The sequence below is a fragment of the Sycon ciliatum genome, chromosome 7, assembly GCF_964019385.1.
Source record: "Sycon ciliatum chromosome 7, ocSycCili1.1, whole genome shotgun sequence".
NCBI lineage: Eukaryota > Metazoa > Porifera > Calcarea > Leucosolenida > Sycettidae > Sycon > Sycon ciliatum.
The window spans coordinates 33,510,808-33,531,962 of NC_088649.1; the positions used below are offsets into that span (position 1 = coordinate 33,510,808).

A 21,155-nucleotide genomic window follows, 5' to 3' on the forward strand; every position below is an offset into this window, starting at 1 on the left:
ACCAGGCTGGTTGCTAGTCACGGTGGTCTTTAGTTACAGGTTTTACTGTAGTACCAGGCTGGTTGCTAGTCACGGTGGTCTTTAGTTACAGGTTTTACTGTAGTAGCAGGCTGGTCGCTAGTCACGGTGGTCTTTAGTTACAGGTTTTACTGTAGTACCAGGCTGGTTGCTAGTCACGGTGGTCTTTAGTTACAGGTTTTACTGTAGTACCAGGCTGGTTGCTAGTCACGGTGGTCTTTAGTTACAGGTTTTACTGTAGTACCAGACTGGTTGCTAGTCACGGTGGTCTTTAGTTACAGGTTTTACTGTAGTACCAGGCTGGTTGCTAGTCACGGTGGTCTTTAGTTACAGGTTTTACTGTAGTAGCAGGCTGGTCGCTAGTCACGGTGGTCTTTAGTTACAGGTTTTACTGTAGTACCAGGCTGGTTGCTAGTCACGGTGGTCTTTAGTTAAAGGTTTTACTGTAGTACCAGGCTGGTTGCTAGTCACGGTGGTCTTTAGTTACAGGTTTTACTGCATGTCCAATATCAGCATACCCACCCCAGCTGGACTAAGCCAGCCCTTGACACAGACGCAGACACACATACATACACACACGCACCCCCCCCCCCCCCCCCACACACACACACGCACACACATCACATTCATTTTCTCACCAGATTCGCTTCGTCTTCATCGGACGCCTCCAGTATGGCATCGTTGGTGTTACGAATGAAATACACAACGTTGTGGTCACCAACTGGCTCCGTCAAGTGGTTCCAGATGTTCTGAATGCGCACACGATACTCCAAATACTTCACGCGCTCCTAGATGAACAGGGAAAAGTGCCAGAATGAAACAGCAGCACTTAGCCATGCTCCCGCTTGCAGGGGAGGATTGAAGCAAAGAGGCAGTGCCGGGAACTCTGCACTGGATTATATGCTCATGGAGCTGGTATGTGTGGGGGTGTGAATATGTCACCAGACTAGAGTCATCACTGAGCGATTTCACACACAGAGGTGGATATCCCCCGTAACACTGCCTCCTGTGTTTGCCCACTAGGCCAGAATGTAGCTGGTGTGTGTGCGTGTGTGTGTGGGGGGGGGGGGGGGGGGTGAATCTGTCACCAGGCTACAGCCAGCACTGAATGAGTTCACACGGAGGTGGATACCCCCCCCCATGGCCAGTAACCAAGTGACTGCACTGACTTCTGTGTTTGCCCACCAGACAAGAGTGGAGCTGCATGGTGCAAGTGTGAATCTGTCACAATTACGCAGTCTCAACACTGAGTGATTTCACACGGAGGTGGATACCCCCCGGGTCCCGTAACACTACCTTCTGTGTATACCCACTAGGCCAGAATGGAGCTGGTGTGTGTGCGTGTGAATCTGTCGCCATAATGCACGGAGCACTCAGTGAGTTCACGCAAATGTGCCCCCCCCCCCCCCCCACACACACACCCATAACACTGGCTTCTGTGTGTTACCCACCAGGCCAGAATAATCACGAGCTGGAAAGTGCTAGTGTGAGTCGGTCGCCACCATGCAGGGCCAGCTTCAGCTTGCGTTGACAAAACACTACACAGAGCGCGGCGTGTGAATCCGTCACCACAAAACAGCCAGCACTGAACTCACACAAACGCGGATACCCCAATAGCACTGCGCTGGCTTCTGTGCCCCCCCCCCCTGAAGACCAGAATGGAGCTGGCGTGAGTGTGAGTGTGTCACTAGGATAGAGCCAGCACTGATCTCACAGGCCCGTCGCACCGACTTTGGAGGTGGGGCGGCCCTGGAAGGGAGGGGGGGTCCGGGGGTCGTCCCCCGGGGAAAAAAATTTCAAAATTGAAGCCAATTGCAAGCATTTCCGGGTATTTGGTGCCATTTCAGTGTACGGTAACTACAATGAAAGTCTTTTTGATTCTGCAACAAACGAAGAAGACGCTACAATCCGGGACAAACATTACCCTCCCCCCGGGGAAAAAATTCAAAAATTGAAGCCAATTGCAAGCATTTCCAGGCATTTGGTGCCATTTCAGTGTAACTGCAATGAAAGACTTTTTTCTGCAACAAACCACGATCGGGGACAAGGATATGTCACGTTTGCGCTAAGCTGCGATCATTGTTTGTAAAGTGCTAAAAAAAATATTTAAAAAACGGCCGAAAAAGTGGGGCGGCCTCAGCCGCCCCGGCTGTGACGGCCTTGTCTCACACAAAGAGTGGATACCCCGGCCATTCCACTGTACTGGCTTAAGTCACCGTGACAGTCACCTGAAATGTTAGAGTGGAGCTGCATGGTGCGAGTGACACCTCCAAACACTCACCCACACATCAACACACTCGCTCACACCTCCAAACACTCACTCACAGGCCTACACTATAACCAACCTCTTTGAGTACGGGAGCATCCGCGGGTAGACTGGCCTCGGATGATGTAACCAGTGCTGACTTGTCATCGGATGTCTCACCTCCGCCCTGTGCAGCTGCCCAGGCCAAACCAGACCATCCCGCACGGACACACAGCAATAATACTCACAATCAGGCAATGTGCTGGCACCGGGAATCAACCGCTGCTGCATCTCTGCTTTACAGACCACCCGGTGTTGGATTTATGTGGCGCCACTGTGCTTGTACAGCCATGTACATCGGCATTGGCTGAAATCCAACCCCTGCACCGCAGCTTTACAAGCCGTCGGTGTTGGATTTATGTGGCGCCACTGTGCTTGTACAGCCATGTACATCCGTACAGGATGAAATCCAACCCCTGCATCGCAGCTTTACAAGCAGCCTGGGGTTGGATTTATGTGACGCCACTGTGTGTGCACAGCCATGTACACCAGTACAGGATGAAATCCAACACCTGCATCGCAGCTTTACAAGCAGCCTAGGGTTGGATTTCATCTGACAGCATTGTATGTGCACAGCCATGTACATCGGTACAGGATGAAATCCAACACCTGCATCGCAGCTTTACAAGCAGCCTAGGGTTGGATTTCATCTGACAGCATTGTATGTGCACAGCCATGTACATCGGTACAGGATGAAATCCAACACCTGCATCGCAGCTTTACAAGCAGCTTAGGGTTGGATTTCATGTGACAGCATTGTATGTGTACATGTACATGTACAGTGGTACTAGGCGAAATCCAACCCCAGGCCCTGCATTTCAGCTTTACACATTTCAAGAACTTCAAGGAGGTTGGATTTCACTTGGCAGCGCTGTGTATGTACAGTAAAACCTGTAACTAACGACCACCCCTTCCTTGGGGCCAGAGAAAGCGGTCATTAGTGGCAGGTGGTCCTTAGTTAGAGGTTTGCACCGCACAACCATAATAATTATGAATGTGAGACCGTCCGTGCCTGGCGAAGTGGTCTGTAGTAGCAGGGTTGTCGATAGTCTAGGTGGTCTGTAGTACCAGGCTGGTCGCTAGTCACGGTGGTCTGTAGTTACAGGTTTTACTTTACGCCATCTGCATTCAGGCATGCCTACAGGTAATTGTGTGTGTGTGTGTGTGTGTTCCTTTTAAAAGAGAGTGTGTGGACAGGTTTTCATTTGGCACTATTTTGCCGCCATTTCTCCAAGTGTGTCTTCACGACCATGCGCTTAACCCCTATCGCAGGTGCAATGAAGTCTTCAACACAACAACGTCTCCTTGGTTACGTACACGGTTCATTGGCAGCACTGGCACCATTGGCAGCGCCCACATCCTCTGCACTTCCATTCTCCGCCTTGCGCCTCTTCTCCTCTTCTGCTTCTTTGGCAATGAGACTCTGCTCCTGTCGGTACCGATCTGGACCGGAACCACACACACACAGAGCACACTGGGTCAGTCCATAGTTGTCAGATCAACAGACTTTGATGTGGTGTGGCTCAGCCTACACCTGTATACTTGGGGAGGAACGTTTTTTTCACATGATACGTGAAAGCAAGATAACGTACCTCTCTCTCTCTCTCTCTTTCTGTCTGTCTCTCTGTCTCTGTCTGTCTCTGTCTCTGTCTTTCTCTCTCTCTCTCTCTCTCTCTCTCTCTCTCTCTCTCTCTCTCTCTCTCTCTCTCTCTCTCTCTCTCTCTCTCTCTCTCTCTCTCTCTCTCTCTCTCTCTCTCTCTCTCTCTCTCTCTCTCTCTCTCTCTCTCTCTCTCTCTCTCTCTCTCTCTCTCTCTCTCTCTCTCTCTCTCTCTCTCTCTCTCTCTCTCTCTCTCTCTCTCTCTTCTTCTTCTTCTTTCTTTTCTCTCTCTCAGTCTGTCTCTCTCGCTCTCCCAACAACACCATCATCACATCTATCTATGTATTTATTCCACATCCCATATCAAGCAATGGCCGAGTAAAATGTAGGGGGCAATAAAGCCACTGTGTCACCAGCATATCAGTGACATCACCAGCATATCAGTGACATCACCAGCATATCAGTGACATCACCAATATTAATACAGTCATGCAGTACATCATTTTTTACATAATCATGACATCATTGCTATGTATTCATGGCATCATTGCTATGTAATCATGACATCATTGTTATGTAATCATGACATCGTGTACCTCCATGTAGGATGCACGACTCCTCGACAGTGTAGAGATCTGCAAAGAACAGCAGGGCGCTTGGTGAGGCCGGTGATTCCTCAGTTCCGGCATTGCTTCCGGTCACCTACATGTACAGTGTATTCAAAGTAGGGGTGAAACGGTTACCCTTTAAGGTAACAAACGGGTATCTGGCTTAAAAGGCGGGTTATCGGGTACCCTTTATCCGCCATACTTTCCCAAAAACATTGCATTTGCCTGTGATCGTAAGCGCAACATGTCTTTTACAGGCATTCTGAAAGGAGAGAGATTTTTTCTGGCAACAGTTACTACAATAGCTTTCCGGATTTCGCGCCAGGAGGATATGCGAAGTCATGCAATTACACTACACCGCGACAAGCACAGCATGCACACTCACTGCGCTACATGCAAACAGTCAAAATTGTCGTAGCTACAATGGATACCGTGATATGATGTAGCAGGATTGAACAAGCAAAAACTCAAAACTGTGCACCGAACATTGGTTCAGGGTAAAATCCAACCAGTGCATCTCAGCTCCACATGCCACCAGGGGTTGGATTTCATGTGGCGCAACTGCACGCGTACGTGTATTTGCCAGCACCCTCCACAAAACCAGCAAATATTTTCAGTATAAACCAAAAGGTCCTCTTCATGCACATTGCAGCAGTAAATTAGGTTTGTTAATCCAGCACCCTCCCTAATCTGAGAATTTCCGTAGCACGAATGGTGCCGGATCATGAAGGGACCACTGTTGATAGACATGTACATGTACGCACCGGGTCATTCAAGTAGCGCAGTAGCTTTCGTAGCACCGAGCCGTTGTCTGCTTCCAGCATTTCGTCGAAGGCATCCAGGACGTCTTCCGCCTGATTGCTACTTTCCAGGACGGGACTTCCTCCAAGTGCTTGCACCTTGGACAGACAATGCACACAGATACACGCATGCACGCACACACGTGAACACACACACACATACATGCACACACACACACACACACACACACACACACACACATACATACACACACACACACACACACACACACACACACACACATGCACACATTGATCAGATGCTAGTAATCTCAGGAGATATTGAAGAGCCCATGAGGGAAGGGTTGTTTCTGGTGGTAGTGCTGCTGCCGCTGCTGCTGTTACTAAACAAAATTATTCTCACAACGGCCAGTGGCCTATAAAAGATAACACTTATTGCTGTTGCTGCTGTTGTGGTCATTGTCGGCGCTGTCGTCGGTGTTGTTGCTGCTGTTGTGGTCATTGTCGGCGCTGTCGTCGGTGTTGTTGCTGCTGTTGTGGTCATTGTCAGCGCTGTCGTCGGTGTTGTTGCTGCTGTTGTGGTCATTGTCAGCGCTGTCGTCGGTGTTGTTGCTGCTGTTGTGGTCATTGTCAGCGCTGTCGTCGGTGTTGTTTTGCTGCTGTTGTGGTCATTGTCAGCGCTGTCGTCGGTGTTGTTTTGCTGCTGTCGTGGTCATTGTCAGCGCTGTCGTCGGTGTTGTTTCTGCTGTCGTGGTCATTGTCGGCGCTGTCGTCGGTGTTGTTTCTGCTGTCGTGGTCATTGTCAGCGCTGTCGTCGGTGTTGTTTCTGCTGTCGTGGTCATTGTCAGCGCTGTCGTCGGTGTTGTTTCTGCTGTCGTGGTCATTGTCAGCGCTGTCGTCGGTGTTGTTTCTGCTGTTGTGGTCATTGTCAGCGCTGTCGTCGGTGTTGTTTCTGCTGTCGTGGTCATTGTCAGCGCTGTCGTCGGTGTTGTTGCTGCTGTCGTGGTCATTGCCGGCGCTGTCGTCGGTGTTGTTGCTGCTGTTGTGGTCATTGTCAGCGCTGTCGTCGGTGTTGTTGCTGCTGTTGTGGTCATTGTCAGCGCTGTCGTCGGTGTTGTTGCTGCTGTTGTGGTCATTGTCAGCGCTGTCGTCGGTGTTGTTTTGCTGCTGTTGTGGTCATTGTCAGCCGCTGTCGTCGGTGTTGTTTTGCTGCTGTCGTGGTCATTGTCAGCGCTGTCGTCGGTGTTGTTTCTGCTGTCGTGGTCATTGTCGGCGCTGTCGTCGGTGTTGTTTCTGCTGTCGTGGTCATTGTCAGCGCTGTCGTCGGTGTTGTTTCTGCTGTCGTGGTCATTGTCAGCGCTGTCGTCGGTGTTGTTTCTGCTGTCGTGGTCATTGTCAGCGCTGTCGTCGGTGTTGTTTCTGCTGTTGTGGTCATTGTCAGCGCTGTCGTCGGTGTTGTTTCTGCTGTCGTGGTCATTGTCAGCGCTGTCGTCGGTGTTGTTGCTGCTGTCGTGGTCATTGTCGGCGCTGTCGTCGGTGTTGTTGCTGCTGTTGTTGCTGCCACCGGTGATTTCATCAGTGTTTTCGTCACGTGCCCTTAAAAAATTTGACTTTCGTTCAGCATGCATATAATGACCATGAATGACATGCACCAGCTATCCTACACATAGATTGAATGCAGCCATGCACCCTCCTAAAACGGGGGGGGGGGGAGGGGGGGGGGGGGGGGCAGCAGCTACACCCTTGCACCCATGGCTCCTTCTTGCTTCACTTGTTTGTTTGTTTGTGCATATTTTACTTCGCACATACAACAGGAACTAGGCCCAGCAACATGAAGGCAAATATGGAAGGAAAGAAGCAAAGGAGGAAAGGGTATAAATGACAGGAAGATAAGACAGAAGAAAATCACAAAGCAAAACAGGCCAGGCGCCAGAACTTACGCGCTCTCTCTCCTTGTCGCTGGCATTGCTGGCAGCCTCTAGGTACCTGTCCAACGCTAGGCTCTCCAGCACCTGCTGCTTCAACCAGGCAATACGGTGGTCCTCCATGTTGCCACGCCCGTTGCCAGGGCAACCCTTGGCACGCTTGCGACGTCCCTGGGGGGGAAGACAAAGGAAGCACGAGTTTGCATGCGCCGTACGGCAATAGTCAGCAGGGTGTGTGTGTCTGTGTGTGTGTGTGTCGCATTAAAGCGCAGCGTTTATGCTCATTAACCCTTTAGAGCCTAAATTATTTCAGGAGACGCATGAAATTCACAAACTCACATTTTCATCTGACTGTAATTTCGATATCCTTTGGAGTATTCCAACAATCTCGGGCTCTATGGAAAGCTCTCTCCAAGACGAACACAGCCATACCCAGTTCGCAATTGATAGAGTCGTAGGAGTAACGCCGCAGCGCGATCCGAGCGCTCCAATGCCAGACCTGCGAGCGCGGTACTAAATTCTCCGCCATTTCAACAATATCGATCGCAGAACGGTCAATTTTTTTGCAGGAGAGACCTTCAAAATGCAGCTTGAAAATGACGTATGCCAGTCGTGCACGCGTCGCCAGCGAGTCAGGGAAAATCCCTTGCTGGCGTTTCAAATTTTACGCCGCGCGAGCCGACTTGCCCACGCGAATTTCGTTCGAGTGTCGTAACTCTGCGCTATGACCTCGGATCGTCTTCGGGTTTTTTTGAGCCGACAGCTGAAGCTTTTCTGATACGATTAGACCTTTCGTTTGTTGAATTCGAACAAGGATTGACTGAATGACGAAAGTTTGAAGTCACCTCAGCATGCACTGTACAGTCTGGCGGATATATCCGTCCTATAGGCGTTATAGGGTTAACAGCTAGCATCATTGCAGCTCACCGCCGCGGGTACGTGCTGCCCCATGTCCTCGAATGCACATGGTGCCGCACAACTGCCCCATGCCCTTGCATGCGCATGGTGGCGCACAACTGTCTTCGCCGCCCTTTGTCCTCGCAGGCGCGTGGGGCCGCACACCTACCTCTGCCGCCCCATGTCCTTGCGGGCGCATGGCGCCGCACAACTGTCTCTGCTGCCCTGTGTCCTCGCGCAGGCATGGTGCCGCACAACTGTCAGTGTTGCCACTCACATTCACCCCAGCGCACACAACGTGCCCATGACGTCAGCAACCATACCGATGTCCGGTTACCATGACGCAAAAATGGCGACCCATTTTTCTTGCTCCCTTGCTGACAATCTCTTCTCAAGAACTGTTCATGGTGGTGACTGGTTGTCAGTTTATTTGTTTCTTGTTCCCACCCTCCCACTCCCATATTTATCCTCACATGCTTACTTTTATAAAGTAAACCCCAATAAACGGTGCCCGGCGGCTCTCCATTTCTCCATTGAATGCATCAGTGGGCTCTTGGCTCTTGCCAACCCTGCTATTACTTGCCCCCCGGGCAAATGCAATTCAATTTCGCCGGCCGCGCACCATCCACCCAAGCAATGTGTGTTCTTGTTAATGTGTGTGTGTGTGTGTGTGTGTGTGTGTGTGTGTGTGTGTGTGTGTGTGTGTGTGTGTGCGCGCGCGTGTGTGTGTGGGGGGGGGGGGTGCGTGCGTGCGTCTGTGTGCTGGAGACGAGTTGCGAGTAGCGCTCCACCGCCACGGCCCGCTCCTGATCCACTTCTATGTGTCTGTGGACGCCCGTTTCGTCGACCAGGAGACCTGAAACGACATGCCAAGTTCTGCGCTCGTGTTCTCACTTGAACTTTCCGACATTCGCTATCATTGCGTACGCAATGGGCAAGATCAAGGTCAAGGTGTGTGTGTGTGTGTGTGTGTGTGTGTGTGTGTGTGTGTGTGTGTGTGTGTGTGTGTGTGTGTGTGTGTGTGTGTGTGTGTGTGTGTGTGTGTGTGTGTGTGTGTGTGTGTGTGTGTGTGTGTGTGTGTGTGTGTGTGTGTGTGTGTGTGTGTGTGTGTGTGTGTGTGTGTGTGTGTGTGTGTGTGTGTGTGTGTGTGTGTGTGTGTGTGTGTGTGTGTGTGTGTGTGTGTGTGTGTGTGTGTGTGTGTGTGTGTGTGTGTGTGTGTGTGTGTGTGTGTGTGTGTGTGTGTGTGTGTGTGTGTGTGTGTGTGTGTGTGTGTGTGTGTGTGTGTGTGTGTGTGTGTGTGTGTGTGTGTGTGTGTGTGTGTGTGTGTGTGTGTGTGTGTGTGTGTGTGTGTGTGTGTGTGTGTGTGTGTGTGTGTGTGTGTGTGTGTGTGTGTGTGTGTGTGTGTGTGTGTGTGTGTGTGTGTGTGTGTGTGTGTGTGTGTGTGTGTGTGTGTGTGTGTGTGTGTGTGTGTGTGTGTGTGTGTGTGTGTGTGTGTGTGTGTGTGTGTGTGTGTGTGTGTGTGTGTGTGTGTGTGTGTGTGTGTGTGTGTGTGTGTGTGTGTGTGTGTGTGTGTGTGTGTGTGTGTGTGTGTGTGTGTGTGTGTGTGTGTGTGTGTGTGTGTGTGTGTGTGTGTGTGTGTGTGTGTGTGTGTGTGTGTGTGTGTGTGTGTGTGTGTGTGTGTGTGTGTGTGTGTGTGTGTGTGTGTGTGTGTGTGTGTGTGTGTGTGTGTGTGTGTGTGTGTGTGTGTGTGTGTGTGTGTGTGTGTGTGTGTGTGTGTGTGTGTGTGTGTGTGTGTGTGTGTGTGTGTGTGTGTGTGTGTGTGTGTGTGTGTTTCATCTGCCTCCCGTGCTTTTGGAGCGCTCCGTCATGCTGTCTTCAATGACCACAATCTCTCTCTGCGCACCAAGCGTCTGGTTTTCGAGGCCTGTGTTCTGTCCTTACTGCTCTATTGTGCGGAGACGTGGGTACCGCTGCAAAGTGATGTGCAACGGATCACGACCTTCTACTACCGGTCGCTTCTTTCCATCATGAGTGTTGCACAGCGGGATGTGTGGGACTTGAAGATAGCCAAGGACACCATTCTGAAAACATGGAATGCAGCAAACCCACTGGATATCCCCGACCGCCTCATGCAGAGAAGACTGGAATGGCTTGGGCACGTGGTACGCATGCCTGAGGAGCGGATGCCGCGGATGTTGTTGTTTGGCACATTGCTGCCACCACGCCCAGCGTGTGGCCCGCGGAAACGATGGCGAGACGCAATTAGGGTCGACCTGCGACGAATAAACATCGCCGACGAGTCATGGTTTGACACAGCGCAGGAACGATCTGAGTGGCGGCAAGCTTATCGAGCAATACAACCAGCTCAGAAACCGGCTCGGGAGATAGTCTGCGAGGTGTGCCGGCGTGCATTTGCTCGGCAGCAAGATATCGCCCGCCACAAGTGCATCATGGAACGGCGTAAACCAGTCCAGCAGCAAGCCAACAGCCGCCAGTGCTCCCAGTGTCACCGATGGTTTCGGAGTGCGGGTGGCATTGCAGTCCATCGCTGTGTCCAGTCCAATTCTGCCCCGAATGTTGCCAATGCCACAAGCTCTTCACCTGTACGCCTATGTATTCGGAAACCGTGCTGTACCGCTCACTGTCCCATTTGTGAACGCTGCTGTAAGTCGATCCGGGGCTTTGCTATCCACAACTGCAACCGATCCACCAGGCGCCCAACTGCTGATGAAAGGGACAAGTTCCAATTGCAATGTCAGAATTGCCGGAGGCGTTTCAAAAGGCGAAACGACTTATCCCGTCACCAACGCTCATGTCTCCTCTCGTCTCCGTCTCGCTCAACGAGAAACACGTGACCTACATGGCAGTGTATACCAGGACCAGGACCAGGACCAGGTGTGTGTGTGTGTGTGTGTGTGTGTGTGTGTGTGTGTGTGTGTGTGTGTGTGTGTGTGTGTGTGTGTGTGTGTGTGTGTGTGTGTGTGTGTGTGTGTGTGTGTGTGTGTGTGTGTGTGTGTGTGTGTGTGTGTGTGTGTGTGTGTGTGTGTGTGTGTGTGTGTGTGTGTGTGTGTGTGTGTGTGTGTGTGTGTGTGTGTGTGTGTGTGTGTGTGTGTGTGTGTGTGTGTGTGTGTGTGTGTGTGTGTGTGTGTGTGTGTGTGTGTGTGTGTGTGTGTGTGTGTGTGTGTGTGTGTGTGTGTGTGTGTGTGTGTGTGTGTGTGTGTGTGTGTGTGTGTGTGTGTGTGTGTGTGTGTGTGTGTGTGTGTGTGTGTGTGTGTGTGTGTGTGTGTGTGTGTGTGTGTGTGTGTGTGTGTGTGTGTGTGTGTGTGTGTGTGTGTGTGTGTGTGTGTGTGTGTGTGTGTGTGTGTGTGTGTGTGTGTGTGTGTGTGTGTGTGTGTGTGTGTGTGTGTGTGTGTGTGTGTGTGTGTGTGTGTGTGTGTGTGTGTGTGTGTGTGTGTGTGTGTGTGTGTGTGTGTGTGTGTGTGTGTGTGTGTGTGTGTGTGTGTGTGTGTGTGTGTGTGTGTGTGTGTGTGTGTGTGTGTGTGTGTGTGTGTGTGTGTGTGTGTGTGTGTGTGTGTGTGTGTGTGTGTGTGTGTGTGTGTGTGTGTGTGTGTGTGTGTGTGTGTGTGTGTGTGTGTGTGTGTGTGTGTGTGTGTGTGTGTGTGTGTGTGTGTGTGTGTGTGTGTGTGTGTGTGTGTGTGTGTGTGTGTGTGTGTGTGTGTGTGTGTGTGTGTGTGTGTGTGTGTGTGTGTGTGTGTGTGTGTGTGTGTGTGTGTGTGTGTGTGTGTGTGTGTGTGTGTGTGTGTGTGTGTGTGTGTGTGTGTGTGTGTGTGTGTGTGTGTGTGTGTGTGTGTGTGTGTGTGTGTGTGTGTGTGTGTGTGTGTGTGTGTGTGTGTGTGTGTGTGTGTGTGTGTGTGTGTGTGTGTGTGTGTGTGTGTGTGTGTGTGTGTGTGTGTGTGTGTGTGTGTGTGTGTGTGTGTGTGTGTGTGTGTGTGTGTGTGTGTGTGTGTGTGTGTGTGTGTGTGTGTGTGTGTGTGTGTGTGTGTGTGTGTGTGTGTGTGTGTGTGTGTGTGTGTGTGTGTGTGTGTGTGTGTGTGTGTGTGTGTGTGTGTGTGTGTGTGTGTGTGTGTGTGTGTGTGTGTGTGTGTGTGTGTGTGTGTGTGTGTGTGTGTGTGTGTGTGTGTGTGTGTGTGTGTGTGTGTGTGTGTGTGTGTGTGTGTGTGTGTGTGTGTGTGTGTGTGTGTGTGTGTGTGTGTGTGTGTGTGTGTGTGTGTGTGTGTGTGTGTGTGTGTGTGTGTGTGTGTGTGTGTGTGTGTGTGTGTGTGTGTGTGTGTGTGTGTGTGTGTGTGTGTGTGTGTGTGCACTGGTCAGAAAAAGCCACTTCAATCAGCTGTGTGGTGGCTACCAGGCTAAAATTAGTGGCGGTCAATTCATCAGCCTTGCAAGCTGTAGGATGGTGTAATCCCAGCACAAGTTGCTATGTCTACCATAGCTGTTCACTATCATCGCCCTCCGTGATGGGCAGGTCTGTGTGTGGGTGTGTATATGTGAGTTCACCAAGCTACACATAGTGAATGGACGTGCACCCGCGTGATTTGAAAGCCCGTTCCCATGGATATTTGCCTTCAAGGCCACAGCATTTTCTGACGTCACAGTGTCTCTGACCAAGACTATACGTGTACGGAGAAATCCGACCTCGTGGGTAATATAATAGTGCATGCCGATGGCTACGCGGCAGTCCTAAGAGCATACACGCCACTCTGCCCACACATGGGGCGTAGCTCACGCATCTGTGCTGCGGTGACCAGCGACGGGCAACTCATAACTCATAATCGTGTGCACGGCACCTGTAGTGCACACGACGGCCATGTGCTGGTGTGGTGACAGGACTACGCCGACTATACACGAGCTATGCGCCTCTACATACTACAGAGGCAATCGTGAAGTGATCACCCAGGACTAGAGAGGTCGCACACAGCGAAAATTCTTTTAAACACCGTAACGCAACATTTTAGCGAAAAAAAGCTCACGAATATTCGTAAACCGTGTGGTAGCGCACAATGTGTAAACTTTGTCGTAGTACGCATTCCCGGACGTGTCAGGTTCACTATTGCAGTACAGTCAGACCTCGCTTAACCGCACACACATCCGTTTTCCACAAAATATCCGGATAGGCGAGGGAACCGGATAACCGAACACTAGTTATGTTGGATGCATCACGTATGCTGTAGATCTGTAACCAGCTATTTTCTTCCGGATGGCAAGGGGTCCGGATAAAAGAGGACCAGATAAGCGAGGTCTGACTGTACCAAGAGAGTTGTAAAATATCAGTATTTTAGTACTCCATGTGCCAAAAAAGTTAGTTTCGTAGATCTGCACTGTTTCGGTCGCGTTTGGACGAATCTTCATAGCAACTAACTTGCGTTACTCGAACCCGGATGGTCAAGATCTTACGAATTTACATTGTGTGCAACCTCTCTACTATCACTATCTTCGTGTGTAAAATCAATGGACTGCGACTGGGGAACGGCGGGGGGGGGGGGGGGGGGGTCGGGTAGGCGTACGATGCGTTGTGACGGTTGCCCCCTGCCCTGGTAGCTAGTCGTACATCTACCCGTAGTCTACCGTTGTATGCACGTCATGTACTCTTGTGGACATGGAAATCCGGTCGCACGTCTAGCGGCCCCAGGGCGCTGGCCATGCAGCCATGGGTAAGCAGTACACACATCATGCATGATATTATGTCATTGTGCGCGTCATGCAGCGCGCTGGTCGCATCGGATCAACATGTGCACTGTTCTGTACGCGCTGAGGGCGCCGGCCCCGGTCAATCGACTGGATTTCCATGTCCACGACAGTACCCGCACCCCTACTGCCCTAGTTCCCCACCCACCCGTCACGGTCACACAACTCTCACAGTCACACTCAGCCCCGGCCCAGGTGTGCCCCGCTCAGTCATCATCAAAGTCTCACCTTCCCGGCTCTAGCTCTCACTGACGAGCAGCCTCAAGAGTCAAGTATCCACGTCTGCGAGCGCCATGCCTCGTGAGGGTGTCGCTTAGCGCGCTCCTGATCTGCTTCCGCAGTAGGTGCTACCTGCGATCCCGCTGTTGGATACTGGTCGACCCACGTTCAGCACTACTCGTTCACACCAACGACAGCCCGTGCCGAGCAATACACAAGCAAACAAAACTCAGCCCCTCCAAGTCTAACTGTTGATCGTTGCGACGAGAGTGCGAATTATTTTCTTGGTTTGAGTTTGACGCGATCGACGGCTTCACGAGGTAGAGAGACAACCTGACTACGGAGCGACGATAGCGCGCGAGTATTTCCTATGAATCAGAATGGCATCGTAGGTCTAGACTACATGTGCGCAGCCAGAACTAAAACAGAAGGCTGCAAATGATCCACCAACCACTGTTCCTGTCGCGTGTCCGCCGTCGATCGAGAGTCGCGTGCATACAAGGCTGTCAAGGAGTTGTCATGGCAGCGATCGTTGCTACGTACAGCGCTCCCGAGCAGCGCGCAGGCTAGGCGAGCTTCCTCAGTTCCTGTGCAGTCATTGCTTATCCGTCATCATGGTTATCAGGGAGTCGTACCAATTATTATAATAATTATGTATTTACCGAAACCAAGCTCACGGTGGAAAAATGTCACAAGCCGAGACTGCCATCCCTGGCTATGGCCCTCCAATGCGGTTGGATAGGACGGCTCAAGGAGGTGGTGTCGCTGTCAGGGTGCGCAACGACCTAGCGGCTATTGAGCTAGACATGGTTCCCCGTGACAGGAGATCATTATGGTTCACCGTCCGTCTGCGATGTGGTCGAACAGCTGTTGTTGCTGCCCTGCACAGGCCTGGTAGTGCTCCGGAGGGTGACACCAGCCTCATGGAGTACCTTGATCGCACTCTCGATGCTGCCTGATGTCATGGTACCCAGTTGATCCTTGCTGGAGACTTCAACGTCCACAACACCGACTGGCTTCATAGTACAAAGACAACACCTGCTGGCGAAGCAATGGAGGAGCTCAGTGCTGCTCATCACCTCACCCAACACGTGCTTGAGCCAACCAGGGGCAATAACACCCTGGACCTGGTCCTTTCCGACTTTGACACCCCGGTCATGTCTACTGTGCACCCACCTCTCGGCCGATCTGACCATGCCAGTGTGATTACCGACTTCCTACGTGCTCCACCACACCGGGAGCCTCCAACCTCGAGGTGCGTGTGGCGCTATAATTTGGCTGACTGGCCACGTTTAAAGCACTTCTTCTGGCAAACAGGCTGGTCCTCTATCATCACTGACAACATTGACCTGTCATGCGAGCGGCTGACTGGCAAGATCTCTGAGGGCATGACAACGTTCATCCCGTCCAAGAGCCTCAAGCTGCACAGTACCGGCCCAGTGTGGTGGACACCAGAGTGTACCGAAGCCACCAAGAGGAAGCGAAATGCATGGCAGCGACTCCGTCTGCATCCAGCAGATGCACAACTCCAACTGGCTTATACCCAAGCCACAGCCACTGCCTCAGCATGCCTTCAGAGAGCTGAAGATACCCATGCAGCAGCCATCCATGGAAGGCTCGCAGCAGGTGGTTTATCCAGTCGTGAATGGTGGTCCACTGTCAAGCGTGCCGGTGGGTGTGGGCGTAGCCATGATATCCCCACCCTCAAGGAGGAAAACGGCGCGGAGCTCCCAACCAGTAAGGACAAAGCAGAGAGCTTTGCCCGCTACTTTTCAGCGAAATGCAGCCTTAGTTGATGCCAGCAACCTCCCGTGTGTCCGCCCGCGATCTGATGCTTGTCTGAGTACCATCCACTTTAGGCCACGACAGTATGCCGTGAACTGAGGAAGGTTGTCCCGTCCAAAGCCACTGGCTCGGATGGTGTACCAGGACGAATGTTGAAGCAGTGCTGTGAGGAACTGTGCAGGCCTGTGGCCCAGCTTTTCAGCAAAGCATTCCGCCAAGGCCGGCAACTGTCACCATGGTCACTGTGGAAGCTTGCCTCAGTTGTACCTGTGCACAAGAAGGGTTCGAAGTCCGCAACAAAGAACTACCGACCCATATCCCTGCCGCCAATACTGTCAAAGGTCATGGAAGCTGTCATCAATCGTAGCCTTATGGGATTCCTTGAGCGCCAGCACATCCTCACCACTACCCAGTACGGCTTCTGCTCCGGCCTGGGAACGCAGGACCTCCTTACCCTACTACACCATCGTTGGAGTACCGTGGCTGCAGGGGGCAGAGCTGTGCGGGTTGTTGCTGTAGATATTGCTGAAGCGTTCGATCGAGTCTTCCATCCAGGTGTGATCCACAAAGCCCAGCAGTACGGTATATCCGGCATGCTCCTTGCATGGTTGAGGGACTACCTGCTGGACAGGCGCCTGAGTGTCGTCGTTGGTGGGCAGTCGTCCAGCCCACACCGCATCACAGCCGGAGTTCCGCAAGGTAGCTTGTTGGGACCGACACTGTTCCTCCTCTACACGAACGATGCCGATGACAACCTTCCACCAGGTGTAGATCTGGCCGCTTATGCCGACGACACAACGCTGTTTCAGTGCCTGTCCACCATGGATACCATTGACCACAGCTCGACAGTCCTGCAAAATGCTCTCGATGCCCTTGTGAATTGGGGCACCAGCTGGAGAATTGCGTTCGAGCCAGCCAAGTCCCAGGCCATGACTTTTGACCATCACCGCCCCGCCTGGGACCTCCCAGCAGTACAGTTTGCGGGTGTCCCCCTGAATGGAGAGAGTAACCTCAAGCTTCTTGGGGTAACCTTGGACAGCCAACTTTCCCACCGTAACCACCTCCGTACAGTCGCCATCAGAGCACGCCAGCGTCTCGGGCTCCTGCGGAAGGCCTCGCCGCTCCTGGATTATCGCAGCCGAGCTACAGTGTACCGTGGGATTGTACGCCCAGTAATGGAGTACTGCCCATTGGTCTGGATGGGCGCAGCAGATTGTCACTTGCAGCGACTTGACCAGACGCAACGCTCAGCCCTCCACTTGATTGGCCCCGGCTTGGTTATAGTATAGTACCAGGTTATCGTGTTCTTGTTTGTATAAGTCATGTGCATCATACATACATAGTCATTGTGTCGTCTCGATCTCCCTCCCTCCCTCTCTCTGTCTCCCCCCCCCCCCTCTCTCCCTCTGTCTCTCTCCCTCTGTCTCTCTCTCTCTGTCTGTCTGTCTGTCTCTCTCTCTCTCTCTCTCTCTCTCTCACTGTCTCTAGCCGTCATTCCTCTCTTATTTAGACCGGCAGACATCTGTCTATAGCAGTACGACCTTTCCAGCATGCATGGAGGCGAATCACAGAAAACACCAGAAACACCAGTGGGGTGAATGAGCCACGCTCAACGTTCACAACCCGACATTACCACCATCACCATCATCACCACCATCATCATCATCATTATTACCACCATCACCAGCACTATCACCACCACCACCATCACTACCACCACCACCACCAGCACTATCACCACCACCACCACCACCAGCACCAGCACCACCAGCACCACCATCACCACCACCAGCACTATCACGAGCACCACCACCAGCACCAGCACCAGCACCAGCACCACCATCATCACTACCACCAGCACCACACAGCTCAAGCAAGCATACAGGGTCTGCCTGACAGTGAGACACAGGCTCCTGTGGACCGAGGCCATCATCATCAGTGTAGTCATGGATATTATAACCAAGGCAACGGTAAACCGGTGCGAGTTCATGAAGAAGTTAAAACTAGAGTAGAGATATGCGTTAAATGCAGATAAAACTAGATGTTGAAAAAGACGCGCGCACAAACAGGCGGCCGAAACCGAAGACGTACATGCTACAAACGTAGGCTGAGGCAACGGGAAGCTAGAGTGATTGCTTTCTCATCAACTGCAATCGTCTGGCTTGTAAGTAGCGTCAACGACAGAAAATCAATTACGCACACACACGCACACACACACACAAACGCACGCACACATACACACGCACAAACACGCATGCACACACAAACACACACACGTAGGCACATGCACACACACGTAGGCACACACACACACGTACCCCAAAGCACGCACACGGATGGGGCTGGTGTACGTCAGTGAGCATGCATCACAGGGAGTCCATGACAGAGAGTCCATCATAGGGGTCTATCACAGGTAGTCAGGTAGTCCATGGTAGGTAGTGCACACGTAGTGCATGACAGATAGCCCATCACAGATCAGCTCTGTAGAAGAGGAGAGAGAAGAAGAGAGAGAACGGTGAGATTCCTGGCAGTCATTGCTATGCTGAGAGCTGCAACAGCTTCAGCGCCAGCAACCATGATTGTCACAAGCACCAACACCATCGCTAACACAGGAAAATGAAGATTTCAAATATTTAAAAAAGGTTTCCGTGGAGATAAGCATGATATGAAGGCAACGAATAGAGTGAGTTGCGCACTCTGTGCAAACACCATGAACAAAAACTACATGTTATGCATACTGTAGTTTTGCGGATAAAAACATGGCCAGTATAGAAGCAAGACTCGAACACATGTAGAAGCCGATCTCTGCAAAATGCAAAATGCACGTGCAAATACTTGCACGACGCGTGCGTGGCAGCATGCACTGCACAGTGTAGACTGACGATGTTGACGAAGAAGCAAGTTTTGAATAGAAGCATAACTTGAGTAGAAGCATGGTTTGAATAGAAGCATAACTTGAGTAGAAGCATGGTTTGAACCCCGGCTTATACGGCCGTAAGCACCAGCTTCTATACGTGACATTACGGGAGGGGGGGGGGGGGTCCGTATTCATAGTAAAGAAACGGACCAAGGAACTACAAGTAACGCTACAATGTCCACTAGTCCATGGCCACACGTCCTTGGTCCTGTTCTTTACTATAAATTAATCAGCGGCTCTCCATCCGAGCCTATTCATGCATACTCCTTGAACGTTTTCGAGGCCATCTCAACTGCAGGATTTACTGGCGAATAATGACCAGTATAAGTGCGTATAACTCGTCTATGGGTTTATTTTATTTTATATTTTTTACAATGATCACAGCTCACAGGCAAAGACAAAAAAATGCATAGTGGGAGCATAGTGATGGTGAGGCTTTTTGCCCTCAGCCGACCGGAGGTCTCGACGTCATGGAGACATAAAAGTTATGATAAAACGCACCAAAAAGAAAGAAGAAGAAAACATGAAGGAGTGACAGGCACATGGTACGAAATGTTTTTCTGCGGCGGCAGAATGCCACATCGCGCGGCGGACCCGTGCACATGATTAACACCCCGTGCGTAGCAGAGTCTCTGCCGGTCACTTTCCACTGTTTGCCTGTAGTGCTGGCAGAGCGACCTATGCGCTACTACAGTAGTGATGCAACAAACGGTGTTTCCTTCGAGCGAATATGCTCTCGAATCTTGCCTTGACGAGCGAACGAATGTTCTATATTCTTCCGCTGTGCCTCGATCACTTCACATGCAATTATTAGACCCAGCATTCATGTTGCATACCGATCACGTTCAGAGTCAATAGTGTAAACCATATTCAATGATGAACAGCTCTGCTTTCCCAGCACAGTGGGTAGAACAGCTCTGCTTTCCCAGCACAGTGGGTAGATTGCTACTAGGCCTACGTCTATTTCGATTCCCACTACAGTATAAATAAAGCACTCCCAACCCAAGCTCCGTATCCCATTCTATTCTTTTTTGTATGAAGCTCTGCACCCCGGTGCATTGAGCACTCTTTCGAGGACCACACCCAACTTTCCGTGTGTAAATAAAGCACTATAATTTCAGAAATTTTAGGTGCTCGATATTTTCGGTATGAGGGCAAAAGGCCAGGTTGGGTGAACGGAAATTTTAGGTACAGAGATGCAGTTCCCTATTGGAATATGTGTGTTAGCGTTTGTTCGGTGTATTGAAATGTTAGGTATGAAACAGACGCACCGACAGTAGCGAAAATAAAAGCACGCCGAAAATGTGTGAAATTACAGTATGCAAGAACAACGACAGCTGGATAGATACTGTGGACAGGGAGTTCCAGAGTCTTGGGGTGGCGGACTCTTGCTATCATCATCAATAGAATGAGCACCAGCACTAGCATCATGAACAAGACCAGGCATTTCGTCCCCGGGCAGCACAGCACATCACCCACTGACCTTGCTCTTGTCTTTATCTTTGTCTTTGTCCTTCTTCTTCTTCTTGTCCTTTTTCTTCTTCTTCTTGTCGGACTCATGCTCACGATCGCTGTCCCCATGTTTCCGCTGTACACGCCGCAACCAAGCACACACATGCGCGCACACACACACACACAAACATACGCACACATACAATCATACACACACATACACACCATTGGACCATTGGACGCCCATCGCCGGAGGTGATGATAGCGATGCTACAGCAGAAGCCATAGCAGCTTGTGCTGGGATTGCACCATTCAACAGCTTGCAAGGCTGAAGAATTGACCGCCACTATTCAGCCTGGTCTATACCACACAGCTATGAAGTGGCTTTTTCTGGCCAGTGAATCCCTACTTTTGGTCTTTTTCATTTTTTTCTTTTTTTCACGCACCCACATCACACCACATACTCGGGCATGCACTGGCTGTTGGTAACCACCCAGGAGAATGAAAGAAAAGTCAGGAGGAGTCTGAGAAAGAGAAGAAAGACGTGTGTGACCATAATCGTAGGGAATCGAACCCGCAACCTATCCATTGGAAATCGCTGCACATACCACTGCATCATATGGGACACCACACACACACACACACACACACACACGCACACGGACACACGCAGGCTATGAGACGGATGTCATGGTGATAATTAGGTCAAGGGAATCGCTTATGGGCGATAAGTACCCTATCTGGTTTGCCGCACATAAGACTGCGCTTACACTGGTGCAAAAGAAGGATCCACGAGCGGGAACTGGTTCGGATGTGCAGCGCTATGGGAATGGGCGTGTCCACCCGACTTCCTTTCATAAACAATGCCCAACGTTGCAAAGTCAACCATACCCATACATCTTCACAACACTCTCCAAGCGGTCTCTGGG

The 21,155-nt window shown here is 51.2% G+C and overlaps 2 protein-coding genes across 2 annotated transcripts in view; both read right to left on the reverse strand.

Moving 5' to 3' along the window:
- Positions 1-14,425, reverse strand: part of LOC135821870 (dynein axonemal heavy chain 10-like) — a 71,373-nt gene extending 56,948 nt beyond the window's left edge. Inside the window, exons 1-7 of the mRNA XM_065334869.1 lie at positions 14,082-14,425; positions 7,230-7,385; positions 5,293-5,427; positions 4,517-4,622; positions 3,641-3,766; positions 2,364-2,458; positions 657-806 (exon numbers count right to left, since the gene is read on the reverse strand). Of these exons, the coding sequence (XP_065190941.1) occupies positions 657-806; positions 2,364-2,458; positions 3,641-3,766; positions 4,517-4,622; positions 5,293-5,427; positions 7,230-7,337 (720 nt within the window). The 5' untranslated portion in view covers positions 7,338-7,385; positions 14,082-14,425. The remainder of the gene's footprint in view (positions 1-656; positions 807-2,363; positions 2,459-3,640; positions 3,767-4,516; positions 4,623-5,292; positions 5,428-7,229; positions 7,386-14,081) is intronic.
- A 3,306-nt stretch (positions 14,426-17,731) lies between these two features.
- LOC135821366 (uncharacterized) overlaps positions 17,732-21,155 on the reverse strand; it is an 11,324-nt gene continuing 7,900 nt past the window's right edge. Inside the window, exons 7-8 of the mRNA XM_065334435.1 lie at positions 20,258-20,362; positions 17,732-18,338 (exon numbers count right to left, since the gene is read on the reverse strand). Of these exons, the coding sequence (XP_065190507.1) occupies positions 18,333-18,338; positions 20,258-20,362 (111 nt within the window). The 3' untranslated portion in view covers positions 17,732-18,332. The remainder of the gene's footprint in view (positions 18,339-20,257; positions 20,363-21,155) is intronic.